The sequence below is a fragment of the Vigna angularis genome, chromosome 4 (genome assembly GCF_016808095.1).
Source record: "Vigna angularis cultivar LongXiaoDou No.4 chromosome 4, ASM1680809v1, whole genome shotgun sequence".
In the NCBI taxonomy this organism is placed as follows: domain Eukaryota; kingdom Viridiplantae; phylum Streptophyta; class Magnoliopsida; order Fabales; family Fabaceae; genus Vigna; species Vigna angularis.
Window position 1 is genome coordinate 31612682 of NC_068973.1, and position 16753 is coordinate 31629434.

At 36.4% G+C, this 16753-nt stretch overlaps 3 protein-coding genes across 3 annotated transcripts; 2 read left to right on the top strand and 1 right to left on the bottom strand.

Annotated features, from left to right (window-relative positions):
• Nucleotides 1-4096, top strand: LOC128196367 (pentatricopeptide repeat-containing protein At1g52640, mitochondrial-like). The gene is made up of 3 exons (XM_052877072.1): nt 1-262; nt 1098-3029; nt 3622-4096. Exon 2 carries the CDS (start codon nt 1241-1243, stop codon nt 2822-2824), a length of 1584 nt encoding a protein of 527 aa, XP_052733032.1. The 5' UTR covers nt 1-262; nt 1098-1240; the 3' UTR covers nt 2825-3029; nt 3622-4096.
• A 3761-nt stretch (nt 4097-7857) lies between these two features.
• LOC108332103 (uncharacterized) lies at nt 7858-11432 on the top strand. The gene is made up of 6 exons (XM_017567219.2): nt 7858-9289; nt 9483-9538; nt 9656-9889; nt 9995-10286; nt 10457-10653; nt 11088-11432. Exons 1-6 carry the CDS (start codon nt 8027-8029, stop codon nt 11239-11241), a joined length of 2196 nt encoding a protein of 731 aa, XP_017422708.1. The 5' UTR covers nt 7858-8026; the 3' UTR covers nt 11242-11432.
• A 1007-nt stretch (nt 11433-12439) lies between these two features.
• On the bottom strand, nt 12440-14994 carry LOC108329993 (tRNA (carboxymethyluridine(34)-5-O)-methyltransferase). Its single transcript, XM_017564425.2, has 3 exons — nt 14810-14994; nt 13507-14569; nt 12440-12914 (listed from the first exon to the last, which is right to left on the bottom strand). Exons 2-3 carry the CDS (start codon nt 14541-14543, stop codon nt 12827-12829), a joined length of 1125 nt encoding a protein of 374 aa, XP_017419914.1. The 5' UTR covers nt 14544-14569; nt 14810-14994; the 3' UTR covers nt 12440-12826.
• Nucleotides 14995-16753: the final 1759 nt, after the last annotated feature.

Consider the following 16753-nt stretch of genomic DNA (forward strand, 5'->3'; position numbering starts at 1 on the left):
TTTTTTTTAATATAAGAATGATAGTAATAATAATAATAATATAATTTATGATGTTTGGGTGGAAAAAAAATGTAAAGAAATTGTTTTCTCGCAGCCTCACTGAGCACTTCCCGCTTCTCCCTCTGTGAATTGCGGTTTCATTTGATGGTTTCAAACCCCCAAAAGTTACACACACAGAGACTAACATTTATTCAACACAAGCACCACTATAGTCAACCAAACCCATCCTCTTTGCTTTTCTGTTCAACTTCGGATCCGTACCGTAAGTTTTCTTTCTTCGTCTTCGCCGGCTGCGATGTGCGATACCTTCATTTACCTGCTTCTTCTGTCATTTCGTTTTTCTATCATTAATTAGTTACTCTTCAATTGGTTAGGATATGGATATGGACATGGATTGTCGGGGAAGGATTATTCCCTCCGATTTCCTTTTTTTTTTTTTGTTTATACATCACAAATAAGTAAATCGTGTGTTGCTGCTCTGTGTGATCTCGTGATGTGTCGAATTTTTTTCTCACTGCATCTTTGCAATTTTTTTAATCTCTGCTCTGGTTTAAAACTAGAACAATACCTATTTGTATAGCATTATTGTATTGGTGTGGTGTGGTGGTGGGTGGAGCTGCCATGGGAGTGAAATTGAGAGGTAAATTAGGGTTTTAAAATATGTTAAAAGAATTTTAAAATGTAAAAAATAAAAAAGTTAAAACAGAAAGATAATTTTGAAAATAAGATTGATTGGTGAGGTGGAGGAAACAAGGATGGTGGTGAAGGAAGCAACTCGCTTATTTTACCAATGGTCATTCATGTGAAACACCAAAACTGTAATAATGCCATGCTAATTCTATTTTTTTCAATTTATGCTTTCAGGTTAGTTACCATTTGACTATAATTTCCATTTTGGCCTTTGATAATTCTTTAGGGTTTCGAATGAATTCGGTTTTTCTGCAAGAGGATAGTAAGCAATATTGGGCTTTTCATATGGAGAAATTGCTCTGTTGCTTGGAGCCACTGCTGCTCTGATTCTTACATCTGTTTATCATATAGAGGAATATTTTCCCACTGGCTGTTCTTGCATATGAATTTGTTTTTTGTCTAAACAGGGAAGAGTGCAAATTGTGCTTGCCATGGCCTTGTGCACGCACATCCATGATGACTTTCACAGAAGCCCAGATTTTGAGCAATGAAAAATGTTGGAGTGAAGGTGCTTTAACGAAGTTGAATCCTTCCCGGTGCTGGAATTGATATGACATTGTCCCATATGGCTTTTCAGTCATTTTTTTCAAAGTATAAAACCTTACCCTCTTTCTTTTGCACCCTTGTCCAACACAAACCCAATTACCACATTCATTCTTTCCCAAACCCTCAAGTCTTAGGGCCATCATTACCAGACCTTGTCAATGAGATATCCCGTGTACTCAGTGACCATCGATACCCTCACCATGATCTAGAACTCTCTCTCAAGCCATTTTCTCCACAAATATCCACCAATTTGGTCGAACAGGTCTTGAAAAGGTGCAAGAATCTTGGCTTCTCAGCCCATAGATTCTTTCTTTGGGCTAAATCAATTCCAGGTTTTCAGCACAATGATGTGAGCTTCCACATTTTGGTGGAGATATTAGGAAGTTGCAAACAGTTTGCCATACTATGGGATTTTCTCATAGAAATGAGAGACTCTAATTCATATGTAATCAACGGTGAGATTTTCTGGCTCATCTTCAAGGCATATAGCCGGGCTAATTTACCAGATGGTGCAATTCGGTCTTTCAATAGAATGGATGAGTTTGGAGTTATGCCAACTGTTCATGATTTGGATAAGTTGTTGTACTTTTTATGCAAAAGGAAGCATCTCCAGCAGGCTCAACAATTTTTTGACAAAGCTAAGAATCGTTTATCTTTATCTGCTAAAACTTACAGCATTTTGTTAAGTGGATGGGGTGAGATTGGTGATTCAGATAAAGCCCGCGAACTGTTTGAAGCAATGCTTGAACAAGGATGTCCAGTGGATTTGCTTGCGTATAACAATTTGTTGGGCGCTCTTTGCAAAGGTGGTTGTGTGGATGAAGCTAAGAATGTTTTTCACGATATGTTGTCAAAAAGAGTTGAGCCAGATGCTTTTACTTATTCAATATTTATTCATTCGTATTGCAGTGCAAATGATGTGCAATCAGCTTTCAGGGTTCTTGATAAAATGAGAAGGTACAACCTTTTGCCTAACGTTTTTACATACAATTGTATTATAAAACGACTATGTAAGAATGAACTTGTGGAAGAAGCTTATCAATTGTTGGATGAAATGATTTCAAGAGGAGTTAAACCAGATATTTGGAGCTATAATGCAATACAAGCTTACCATTGTGATCATTGTGAGGTCAATAGGGCCCTGAGGTTAATGTTTAGAATGGAAAAAGATAAATGTCTTCCTGATCGCCATACATATAACATGGTCCTCAAATTGTTGATCAGGATAGGGAGGTTTGATAGGGTAGCTGAAGTTTGGGAGAACATGGTGGACAAATTTTTTTTTCCATCTGTCTCAACATATTCTGTCTTGATTCATGGTTTTTGTAAGAAGAAAGGAAAACTAGAGGAGGCATGTAAGTATTTTGAAATGATGATTGATGAAGGAATACCACCTTATGTTACTACTGTTGAGCTACTGAGGAATCGACTCTTGGGTTTAGGGCTTTTAGATCACATTGGAATACTGGTTGATAAAATGAGGCAGAGCACTTCCCATGCAATTCAAGAATTGGCAAATGTTATGATTGGTAATAGAGCAGCTCATAATACTTTGAGATGTGATGAGACAGATATAAAAAGTGACTGAGGAAGTGGCTATTTGTTTCTCATACTACTTTCTCCTTATTCTATTTTGATGAATATGTCGAGGAAACCATTTCATTGCTGCAGAGCACATAATGGAGATGTTAAATCTGTGCTCTTGCTGCTGGTCTGGCAACTAAAGATGACAAAAAGGGTGCTGTGGTGTATAATCGATATTATCATGTTTTTAGTGAAGGAGAACTTGAAAGGTAACAAAGCATGGTTTAAATTTATTTTTTCCTTTATTTTTCACTGAAGTTACTCCCTTCAGGCTTCATGTTTCGTAAACTTGATCTTGGATGTCAATTGTGCTATGATTAGCGTACTTTACATCTGAATCTAGAAATATGGATTTTATAAGCAAAGTATCATGAGATGGAGATATTACATTCGGTAAAACCTGTTTAAGGTTCCATTTTAAACTTAAAATTGCTGCTAGAGCGTTAGCTTGTTGTCCAATCGTAATTTTCCTTTCCCTCTATCATAAGCATTGAGTTGCTACGTGTCCTTGATAAAGGTAAGGTGAAGATAAAAAACATGTAAAAAGAAATGCAATAGATTATGTTTGACAGTAAAAAAGATGGGATTGAAGTGAGTAGTGTCGTGCGTCATGTATCTTTTCTGCTGCTTTAATCAATCAACTTGAACTTTATAGGTTTATGACAAATTTACCATGGCCTTTTATTCTCTTGCTACTCATTTTTCAAAATTGAAAGAGTATAATGCAGAACTATGTTTGACATGCTTATATGCAGGATGCTTGATTCCCCATTTCTAACTTACTTTCACATCCTTTTGCAGTTTGACAGCTGGAATAATCAATGCTAGAATCGTTGATCAGTTTTTTGATAAATCCAACTGGTGTATTATTCTCGAGAAAACAGCATAACCTAGAAAGAAACCTGTTTGATATGTCAAGGATCCTTGCGTGAGTATAGAAGGCCAGAGGGTTGTATGACAACTTTTACAAAATTTATCTTGCAGGTTAACTTTGTCTGGTATTCAGCTTAATATGAATAAAAAACATGGACAGCTGCAAAACTTTGAAAGCATTATTCTCTGGCCATTATCATCCAGATCAGTCTGCATTCTTCAAGAAAGCCTGAGTCCTTATTTTAATTTTTCTTTCTTTTTATTTGCAAAGCCCATTTTTGGTTATAACAATAGGGCATGAAGTACGCATGGCCCCTTTGTCAGCCCAAACATTGCTGAATATCTTTTATACAGGAGCATTTCTACAACGTCGTTTATTGGAAGTTTACACAGTTGGATTTCACTATTTTTGTCATGATCTGTGCTTTCTGTTCCAGTTTTGAAGGAATTAAAACTCTTAAAGAGCTCAAATCTAGCTCCTTTTAAATATTCCTTGAGTATGGAATGAGCAGAGAGGTGAGAAGGATCTTTGGTTCCCAAGTAGGATACAGTACAACCATTGTTGGATCCTTACCTCTAAGAACAGTGTGCGAGCAATTTAAAACATGAACTTGTATTTACATATTAAATTAAATGTGGTAATCACTGCAGGATATTTGCATAGACAGCCGCCAGGTTTTGTTCGGTCGTGAATTTGTGATTTTGTAATGCCGTTTTTACTGCCAAATATCAAATAAGCAAAATTTGATTATCTTAAACGCTCGCACCGTTTTGGAAATTGGCTAACCTTGCCTTTGTGCTTTATATCCACCGAGGAACTGACGATGTTTCCTAGCAACTTTGAAAGGGAAGAAGTGCCCGTCTTTGCATGTTTACATAATAGTTTCCAGTTAGAACTAACATAATAATTCGTTGCTTGAGTTCTTTTATTCCACTTTACAGATAATGAGAAAGGGGTAATGCATTTGTTGTAAGGAAAGGGGAAACAACTCTGTTACTAGTTGAGGCTCTGTTTAGTTATTTCCTGTTTTCAAACCATTGAATATAAAGAGGTTTGTAAAAAATATTAGATGAATTAAGGTCATATCCAATCCATCCCAAATTCAAAATTTCCATTTTTTGGGGTTCTCAAATGGATCTACATATTTCTCCAATCTAATCTCCAAATATTCTCATCTCATTAATTTTTATCACTTTTTAATTAACTACGAGCACACGAGTAGACCTGTCAAATAAGCCCCCATGATAGGGCTTGGCCCTAGCCCACATGGGTTAGGGCCAAAAAAGCCCTTTATTTAAAAAGCCCACAGGGCTAAATACCCCCAAAGCCCTATGGGTCAGGGCTAGTCCATGGGCCTTCCTTTTTACAAAATTTTATGTAGAGAAAAAATGCTGGAATCAACAGGAATCTAGAAAGCACTGCAATGAGTAAAATAAGATTGCAAGTCTGTGCAGAATACACATCACGAAGAAGAAATAAATCAGCATTAGCATTAGAAAAATAGAAACACAAAGCAATTCTGCTAACCCATCATATCAATTCAAATACAGCAGATAATAACCACCTAGCTGTGACAAATGTTCTTGAATAGCCAAAGAAAAGTTTTAAATGCTGAATCATTAAGTTGCTGTAACTACAGGTTGAGTAAACGCAGTAAGAACTGAAAAATTACATAAAGAACTTCGCCAAAAACGTTCTTGATCCATTGCATTTTCAGAAACCAGAAAAATGCAGGTAAACTGGCAACAGAGTTCAGAACATCACGATATTTTTCTTTAAAAGATCAGGAATACCATTTGTAGTTGACTGTAAAACAGCATCAGTGAACTCAAATTTCATACACAAATATATCCAAAAATAAATAAAAAAGATCAAACATTTGATAAATAAAACGTCAAGCATTTGATAAGGGGAATATATCTGGATATTGAGCCGTGTGAAAACGCATTTAGATTACCAAAAGATTGGGAATTAATACACGCTTACCATGTTCCTAGCTGGTGAGATCCAGTATTTTCATACAAAAATCCAGGGAAAATTGATAGTGTTAACACATATATTAGAAACAAATCAGCTGCGAGATCAATGTTCTGTAGAAATAGTTGTTTATTGCTCAACCGGTCTTGATTTTTAGCATCAAATCCAACCTGCAATAGTTTCAAGTCTTTCAGCTTACTGTAATATACTTCCTGGAGCTTAGTTTATTAATTTCTTTAACAGCTGTTTATAAATGTTACATTACTGTAATATTTTACTATGGACAACTTAGGGATGTAAAATGCGTATAGAATTATGCAGAAAAACTAAAAAACGGTAGAGATTGCAAAAAATAGCAATGCAAAATGAGGAAATAATCAATCTTGTGTCAAAGAACAACAATCTTAAGAGTTAATGGATGACAACCAAATCTACAATGCTGTATAAAATTGCCATAATGCAAAAACAAGTGAGTAAAACTGATATGTGGCAATGTCCATTAGTGAATAAGAGTAACATACTAGTCCCTTTCCGAAGACCATTCTTTGAATTCTCAAAACCCACTTTGGTGACAAGTCTCAAACCAGAAGCTAGAGCTCCTGAGGCAGCCAAACCAGCAAAGAAAGACTGTAAAGCATTCAATTGTAGAATTAGTCTAACTAGTAAAAACAAGACTACTATTTTAGAAGACAGGGGCCATAAGCTCAAAAATTACACAGTAAAAGCAAATTAAAGAAAGAAAAAAACAAGATGATCAGATAAATTCATATATGTTAGTGTCAACAAAGGAAAGCTTACCAGGACTGAGGCAGAGGAAGAGATGGTATGTCACCACGACATGCTTACGACCAAGCCATGTACTCTCGCTTGCTTCCAATCTATTAATAACATCCCGAAGGAGCTCAGGGGGAAGGCTAGCCACAGCTTACTACAGCCTGTGAAGAAAGAATACAAATTGAGACTAAACACACCTGTCTGTTGCTGAATGCTCAATTACCCATAAAATCATAATTACCACAGTGCGATAAAATAGAAATCTCAGCTAAACAACATCAAAGCTCATTTATATGGGGTATGTTTGGTTTAGTGTAGTGTTTCCTTCTGTATATATAAGTTTATCCAAAAACACAGTTATATAACTACAGCGCCCCAAGTGACATGATGCACAAACACATAAAGAGAGCTTAATCAAAACCCAATTGAAAAATCCATCCATGGAGCATACACAGTCATGAAAGTATACAACTTTAAACATTCAATTTATTAGGGTATTAGAAATGACCCAGATGGTTAATTGATGCTGGTAGAAAACCAGAAGCACTAACGGCATTTCCAACATTGAGTTCAATTGAAATCGAACATAGCAGAGACATTGAGCATAGATCGTGAAATGGGGGAGATACAAGATGAAAAAACAATGGAGACACATTGGAATTCGTTGCAATGAATCGAAGAAAGCAGGAATGTAAAATTGGTACCGGTTAGAGAGTAGATCTAGGAGGGGATGGAGCCACGAGATTAGATTGCGTTAGAGATTGAGTTGGAATTCGTCGGGGAAATTGAGGTTGTTGGTGGGGGTGTTGGGGTTGGTGGCGGTGGTGGTGTCGGTGTGGGGTTTGTTGGGGCCTTTTTCCATGGAATCCATGGATTTGAAGTGAACCCAGGAGGAGGGTGAAGCGGTGGTGGAGTTGTTGATGAGGCGAGGGAGAGGGAGGGAGCGGAGGCATTGGATTTCGGTGCGGTACCGTTTGCGGAGTTTTTCCATTTTTTGGCGGCACTGAACGGCGGTTTTGGCAGTGGCGGAAGCGTTGGGGCACTGGGCAGTGACGGCATCGGCGACCTCTTGCCAGTGGGTGGCTTTGAGGTTTGTGCGGCCGAGGGAGTACCACTTGTCACGGTAGGCGTCGATGAGGGCAGAGGTTTCCTCCGGGGTCCAGTATGACGGGGTGAGACGGTGGGAGAAGGTGGAGGGAGGGGTGGCGAGAGTGAGGGAGAGACCGTTAAGTGCTCAGTGAAGTGGTTGTTCAGAAGAAATTGGGGGCTAGGGGGCTAACCCGGCCCTACTTCATTTACAACCCATCTGATGGGGGCTTTGGGGGCCAGAGGCTTTAAAAAAGCCCCTAAGGTGTGGGTCAACAGAAACAGGGCTAAATATAAATTGGGCCAGGGTTAGGCTTGGGGCTTTGAAAAAAATTGACAGCTCTACACACGAGACTCAATTTCTAAGGACCGGTGCTTATATTTGGGGACTGCTTAGTAAGCATCAGCTTCATCTCATTAATTTTCAGCAGCTAAAGAAATGGCCACCTGAGAAGCATTACGAGTTCAAGCTCTTCAGTTCACGCAGATTACGTTATGATGAACCAAGGTGTTGAGAACTTGCGGGTGGATGATTTGGTAACTGATCAGAAGAAACAGTCAAAGGAGGCGGAGGGTCAGAATATTGATCATGATGGCCCCGAGTTTGATGATATATTAGATGCGGATGATGTAAGGTCTAAGAGGAACGACGAGAGCAGGGAATTGCAATCTCGAACTCAACTGGAAAACTTGGAAACCAAATCTGAAACTGAAAGTATTACTGATAGGCAAGAGGATTCTTGTGATAAGACGAGTGCTGGTGGAGATTTGGAGTTCAGAAACCAAGAAACAAATCTAGATGGTAATTCTGGACGGAGTGGATTGGCTAAAGAAGTGGATGATAAGGAATCCAAGCAGATGTTTGATAAGTCAGATGAAATTCCGAGCGAGGACCCCAATTTGGAGCCTGTTTTTGATGGAACAGAGGTTCCAGGGATGGAAGCTAACCGCAGTATGTCTGGCCGTAGGTTGGATGCAGATCAGGACTCCCCAGGTGTGGTTGAGAAGGCTGTGGCTCTTAAGAATTTTGTTAAGGAGAGGAGTGCGGTGGCAGTCTCCACAATGATGCGTCGCCTTTCTGGAAAAAAAGATGAAGGTGCTGTGGACAATGTTGATGACGAAGGTAAGTATGTATCAGATTTTGGAAAAGTTGGTGAAAACAAACTGGTGTCTGAGAAGGCAGTGGAGAAATTTGACTGGAATCCCTTAAATTACATCAAGAAGTCATCCGATGCTGGTGTGGAAAACAAAACTGAGCAGAGAGATTCAATAGTCATGAAAGGAAGGATTATATTGTACACGAAACTAGGTTGCCAAGAATCTAACGAGATTAGGCTGTTTTTGCGTTTGAAAAGACTTAGATACGTCGAAATCAACGTAGATGTGTTCCCTGGTAGAAAGAAGGAGCTGGAGAGGATTTCTGGATCTACTTCTGTACCTAAGGTTTTTTTCAATGAAATACTTATTGGAGGCTCGAGTGAGTTGAAGACTCTAGATGAGTCTGGCAAGCTTGATGAGAAGGTTGACTTTCTAATTACTGAAGCACCATTATTTGAGGCCCCATCGCCACCTCTTTCTGGAGAGGATGATGTGCCGAGTGGTGGACTACCTGATGAAATGGCAATTATTGTCCGCAAAATGAAAGAATCCATAGTTGTGAAGGACCGCTTGCATAAAGTGCGCAGATTCACGAACTGTTTTCTTGGCTCCGAAGCTATCGACTTCTTATCAGAAGATCAGTATTTGGAAAGGCCAGAGGTAAGCTTGGTCTTAAGCCTGAAGCGTGGGTCTATTGCCCGTACACAACCCATCTATGACATATTGTATGCAGTTATATATTGCATAGTATTTAATCTTGCTATATTTTCAATCACACACTCAAATAAATCGTTCACCGAATTGCTAGTTTCATATGTCATTGCTATCTTCTAATTATTGTCCGGTGGTATAGGCTGTTGAGTTTGCACGAAAGCTTGCCGAAAAACACTTTTTTCGACATGTTACTGAGTGAGTCCGTGTACTCTATTTGGTGTTTCTACTTTCCAATGTTTTAAGTCTGTTTTGTCAGTTGTTAACAACTTTGATAATCCTTCCTGGTTTTCAATGGTTTTTGTTTTACTTTAGTGAAAATCTATTTGAGGATGGAAACCACCTGTATCGGTTTTTGGATGATGAGCCCATTGTGGTGTCACAATGTCACAACATTTCTAGAGGCATAAGCACCTTGAAGCCCAAGCCTTTACCGGAAATTGCGTCAAGACTAAGGTTTCTGTCCGGTGCAATATTTGAAGCCTATGCTTATGAAGATGGACGTCGTCTTGATTATACTAGTATACATGGAAGTGAGGAGTTCGCAAGGTTTATTTAATGTTTTCTGTCTTCTGTCTTGCGTCGAACTGACATGTGCCCTGCAATGTTGATAATGCATCCATTGATTTCTTGAATTTCTGCTTATCATTTTAGGTATCTGAGAATTGTGGAAGAGCTCCAGAGAGTGGAAATATCGGATTCGTCTAGAGAAGAGAAGCTTGCGTTCTTTATTAATCTTTATAATATGATGGCCATCCATGCAATCTTAGTGTTGGGCCATCCAGATGGAGCACTGGAAAGAAGGAAATTATTTGGGGAGTTCAAATATGTTATTGGTGGGTCTACCTACTCACTTTCAGCTATTCAAAATGGCATATTGCGGGGAAACCAGCGACCACCATATAACCTTAAGAAGCCATTTGGGGCAAAAGATACACGCTCGACAGTAAGCTTTAATACCTGTATTAGTAAATTACTAATAGCAACTTAAATATTTATTTTTCTATTAATAAATTATTTTTGTTATATTTTCAGACTATTCTGCTGTTTGTTACATATTCTTTCACCGTGAAATTACTAAAATAACATGCTTACTTAGGTCGTCAAATTTGTCAGGTGGCACTTCCTTACCCTGAGCCTCTAATTCATTTTGCTTTGGTATATGGTACCCGATCTGGGCCTGCACTTCGGTGCTACACTCCTGGAAAGATTGATGAAGAGTTATTGGATGCAGCCCGTAATTTTTTGAGAAATGGAGGCGTTGTAATTGATTCGAGTGCAAAGGCCGTCAATGCTAGTAAGATCCTTAAATGGTATGTTCTTTCAACCGAGGGTTTTGAATGTGATAGATGAGATTTTTGGTAAATTTAAGCAAAGACTGCTCATCGAAAATTTTTTATGTACACTACACATATTCTCTTGGCTAAAAAGCAAATCTTTCAAATTCCTTAGCTCAATGGTGTGAACAAAAAGTATTTTATGCTTTTAATTTTGTAAGTTTGGCTAGTGGCTAATCTCACATGTACTTATAGAATGCATGAAGGATCGGGCAGAAATGCAAACAAACTATATAATTGTGAAAATCCATTCTGATGTTTAATATTATTTTGTATGTAGAAGTTAAGTATGTACACGCGTTTACTATTATCAATGAAAAAAATAACGATAGTAAACATTGCTAAAATTAGGTGTTTATTTTGGATATATTCAAATCTGAAAATAGTTGTTTGTCCTTGTTCGGTCTCAGGTACAGTATAGATTTTGGCAAGAACGAGGTAGAGGTGATAAAGCATGTTTCAAACTACTTAGATCCAGCTGACTCTGAAGTATTGTTGGACCTACTTGCTGCTTCCGAGTTGAAGGTGACATATCAGCCGTATGACTGGGGTTTGAACTGCTAGCATGGGCTACCAAAGTTCTGTAAATATGCCTCATAGATTTATACTGATTTTCTATCATACAAATTACCACCAAAGTATTCAATGTCGCTGTTTAACTTTTTCTGCCCATTTCACTCGTCTATGTGCACGAGGAAGACGAAAATGTTTACCTCCTAAATTTCTGTTCTATATGTACTGTCTTTCTAAAATTACATGTGCTCTTTAATGTTTGATGCATGCAATTTATGATGGTTCATCATAACGTAATCTGCGTGAACTGAAGAGCTTGAACTCGTAATGCTTCTCAGGTGGCCATTTCTTTAGCCGCTGAAAATTAATGAGATGAAGCTGATGCTTACTAAGCAGTCCCCAAATATAAGCACCGGTCCTTAGAAATTGAGTCTCGTGTGCTCGTAGTTAATTAAAAAGTGATAAAAATTAATGAGATGAGAATATTTGGAGATTAGATTGGAGAAATATGTAGATCCATTTGAGAACCCCAAAAAATGGAAATTTTGAATTTGGGATGGATTGGATATGACCTTAATTCATCTAATATTTTTTACAAACCTCTTTATATTCAATGGTTTGAAAACAGGAAATAACTAAACAGGGCCTCAACTAGTAACAGAGTTGTTTCCCCTTTCCTTACAACAAATGCATTACCCCTTTCTCATTATCTGTAAAGTGGAATAAAAGAACTCAAGCAACGAATTATTATGTTAGTTCTAACTGGAAACTATTATGTAAACATGCAAAGACGGGCACTTCTTCCCTTTCAAAGTTGCTAGGAAACATCGTCAGTTCCTCGGTGGATATAAAGCACAAAGGCAAGGTTAGCCAATTTCCAAAACGGTGCGAGCGTTTAAGATAATCAAATTTTGCTTATTTGATATTTGGCAGTAAAAACGGCATTACAAAATCACAAATTCACGACCGAACAAAACCTGGCGGCTGTCTATGCAAATATCCTGCAGTGATTACCACATTTAATTTAATATGTAAATACAAGTTCATGTTTTAAATTGCTCGCACACTGTTCTTAGAGGTAAGGATCCAACAATGGTTGTACTGTATCCTACTTGGGAACCAAAGATCCTTCTCACCTCTCTGCTCATTCCATACTCAAGGAATATTTAAAAGGAGCTAGATTTGAGCTCTTTAAGAGTTTTAATTCCTTCAAAACTGGAACAGAAAGCACAGATCATGACAAAAATAGTGAAATCCAACTGTGTAAACTTCCAATAAACGACGTTGTAGAAATGCTCCTGTATAAAAGATATTCAGCAATGTTTGGGCTGACAAAGGGGCCATGCGTACTTCATGCCCTATTGTTATAACCAAAAATGGGCTTTGCAAATAAAAAGAAAGAAAAATTAAAATAAGGACTCAGGCTTTCTTGAAGAATGCAGACTGATCTGGATGATAATGGCCAGAGAATAATGCTTTCAAAGTTTTGCAGCTGTCCATGTTTTTTATTCATATTAAGCTGAATACCAGACAAAGTTAACCTGCAAGATAAATTTTGTAAAAGTTGTCATACAACCCTCTGGCCTTCTATACTCACGCAAGGATCCTTGACATATCAAACAGGTTTCTTTCTAGGTTATGCTGTTTTCTCGAGAATAATACACCAGTTGGATTTATCAAAAAACTGATCAACGATTCTAGCATTGATTATTCCAGCTGTCAAACTGCAAAAGGATGTGAAAGTAAGTTAGAAATGGGGAATCAAGCATCCTGCATATAAGCATGTCAAACATAGTTCTGCATTATACTCTTTCAATTTTGAAAAATGAGTAGCAAGAGAATAAAAGGCCATGGTAAATTTGTCATAAACCTATAAAGTTCAAGTTGATTGATTAAAGCAGCAGAAAAGATACATGACGCACGACACTACTCACTTCAATCCCATCTTTTTTACTGTCAAACATAATCTATTGCATTTCTTTTTACATGTTTTTTATCTTCACCTTACCTTTATCAAGGACACGTAGCAACTCAATGCTTATGATAGAGGGAAAGGAAAATTACGATTGGACAACAAGCTAACGCTCTAGCAGCAATTTTAAGTTTAAAATGGAACCTTAAACAGGTTTTACCGAATGTAATATCTCCATCTCATGATACTTTGCTTATAAAATCCATATTTCTAGATTCAGATGTAAAGTACGCTAATCATAGCACAATTGACATCCAAGATCAAGTTTACGAAACATGAAGCCTGAAGGGAGTAACTTCAGTGAAAAATAAAGGAAAAAATAAATTTAAACCATGCTTTGTTACCTTTCAAGTTCTCCTTCACTAAAAACATGATAATATCGATTATACACCACAGCACCCTTTTTGTCATCTTTAGTTGCCAGACCAGCAGCAAGAGCATGAGAAGAAGCACCACTGATTTCAGCACGATGATAAGGTAAATGCCAGGGAACAAAGTATTCCTGTTGGTTCTTTATATGTTTTTCTTCCTCCAAATCTTTACATACATTTGACTCACTGCAAACTTTTATGTTCTCACCGGTGCTACTCTCCTCACTCTCAGGAATGCTTTCTAATGGCAAGGGTGAGGGTGTCCGAGCACGAGGACTCCCTGGTCCTACCCACTCTTCAACATACTTCTCAGTCAGTGGAGTCCATTTGGTAATTAGATTTGTATCCTCTTGCTCTACAGCCCAAACTGTAATCAGAACATGGCCACCCTTTTTAACAACTCTGACCAATTCTTCTATTGCTTTTCTCCTTCTACTTTCAGTGCTTAAGTGATGTAACACTGCTATTGATATAGCTGCATCACCAAAACCAGTTCTGTAAGGAAGATTCACAGCATCTGCCACCAAAACTTCATGCCCTCTATCCGAGCAGATTTTAATCAAGGAAGGACTTATATCACATCCTATGAAGAAACAATCCTGATTCAAACCTAGGTATTTCCCATTCCCACATCCTGCATCAAGGACAAGAGACCCCAAAGGCAAAGATGACAAAAATGATGCAACCTTCGGCCATTTGGCAAACCGAGTGGCACTGAAATGCGGAGCAATAGCATCATATACATGATGAACGAACTTCTTTTCTATTTCAGGGGTGGATTGTACACTCATAGATGAAGTAGTACCGTTCCCAGTGACTGATAAGGAATCTGTAATGGAGGGTTCCTTACTGGGGGCAATAGTACACAAACTAGAATCCCCTATACAATTGATTTGTTTCATTGAACTAAATGCTAAATGACAAACAAAATCAACAATTACACTGGTCAAACCAAGGGCTTCTCTACGTGGATTGAAGAATCTACTTGTTTTTAGAACACTATGAATCATTAACCGGTCAGTGTGGCAGAGAGCACCTGCACAAAAAGCAATTTTTTTTGCAAATGATATCTTTCATTTATTGTATAAAATCTATAAATAACCCAATAGTGATTCATTCATATTCACATACAAATAAAAAAACCCAAAACCAAAAGATGCAAACTTGTAATAATATAACCAAATGGGAAGATGTGAGAAAAGTTAGGTCAGAATCATCAAAACTAGAAAGAGACCGGGGCTTAAAACTCCAAACTTAGAGGGAAAATATTGCTTACCAGCTTACAGAAGGGTTCGTGAATATATAAGAAAAGTGATTAAAGTTTTTCATGAAAAATGAGAGACTAAGAGAATCCTGAAGCAACGAACATCGTCGGTGGTTGATGCTTGTTTTGAGTGAATGGTGGCCGAGACCCGACAACACACTCCCAAAACCCGGTTTGTCAAATTTGGTCGGGTCTAAGGAATATAAACCCATGGTTCTTTGCTTAAATCTTAAGAAAAATTACTTTTATTTAATAATTATTTTGAAAATTTACGTAATATTTTTTTTTTAATTTAGTTAAAACAAAAATGCTTTAGATGGGATACTTTTTAAGGTTAAGTTGTTTTCTCAAAACTGGTTATTAAAGCTTGTTTTAATCAACGGAGGCATTAAAAAATGTTTTTCTTTCTACTGTTATTCATTGGAATTTATACAAATTTTCAAATGTTTTCACCATTTTTATACATTTGACAGGTATTCTGAATTTTGTTTAATTTAACAATTAGCATAGGCTAGATGCAAAGTCTTGGAGAAAGAGGATAGAGAAGTCTCAAACAAAATTTTGAATATTTAGCCTTCCTTTGTTTGGTGTTGAAAAATCAATTTTTTCATACATACTTTTCAATAAAATACACGTTATAAAACAAATGTATGATTAGTTTAGAACAAGTCTCCACTGTGTTCAACACTTTCAAATTAATTAGATTAAAAGTCAATTTTATTTAACTTTAAAAGAAGTGAACCCTCATTTATAACTACTAATTTTAATGGTTTTTTGTTTACTTGTCTTTTGTATCATCTACTCTGATACTTAAAGCCACTAGATCCGTATGGAATCACAGCAATAGTATTAAATACATAGTAAATATGATTGTCTACTTCTAATGTTTGACTTTTATTTACAGTTATTGAAGTAGACCTAAGATTAACAGAACATTAATCACGTCCCGACATCTGTTCATTATACTAATTAATACTTACATGTAAACATGTTTCTTAATGTCTCTTTAATGAGAATGTTTTTGGGATAAAACATCCAACATCTACTCATAGGAGACCGAATCTTAAGTTTATTTTGGCTTCGTTTTGAGTATTTATTAAGTTGAGTCGTTCGTCCCTCTCTTGACAAATGTCCGACCATACGATACAATAATTTTTTTCTATCTTAATTTTGAGTGTAAATATATATATATATATATATATATATATATATATTTATAAATCAATTCATGGATAATATAACCTTTCTTTTTTTTTTTTGTTTAACTTATCATTGTTGGGAATGAACAGCATAAGTTGAGCGGCAGATGAAATGTTTTAATCTAGTTTCCTTTTGAAATATATTTTTATAATGGTGCTATAGCAGCTTAATTTGATTATTTTTATATCAAAATTTTACTCGAGTAAAAATATTTAGTTTAGTTTGATTTTAATTTAATATAAAATTAAAACCAAATCACACTAACATGTTGCAATTCAATTTAAATTAGTGTTTTAATTTTTTTCTAATAAATGTATTAAATATTTTCTTAAAAGACTTAAATGTTTTATAAAAATTTATCAAATAAAAACACGAATAATTTTTTATAATTGTTGTCATATTTATAATTTTAACTTTTTATCATATTCATAAATAAATTATATAATATTATATATTTATAAATAAATTAAATGTTAAAATTACAATCCAGATTTACTATTATATTTTTATAAATAAGTTATATACTAAAATTAAAATACAGATTTACTATTATATCAAAGGGATTGTTTCCTAGACAACCGTTGAATAATCATGTTTTCTTCATGCATCTCTTTTTGCATCTTCATAGTTTCAGCAAAATTAAAAAAGTTGTAGAGGAAGAGAGAACAACAAGAATAAGATGAAAACTGTATTATATATTTACACTCTGCCTAAAAAACAAAACATATAAGGTTTTTATAAGACAGTATATTGTAA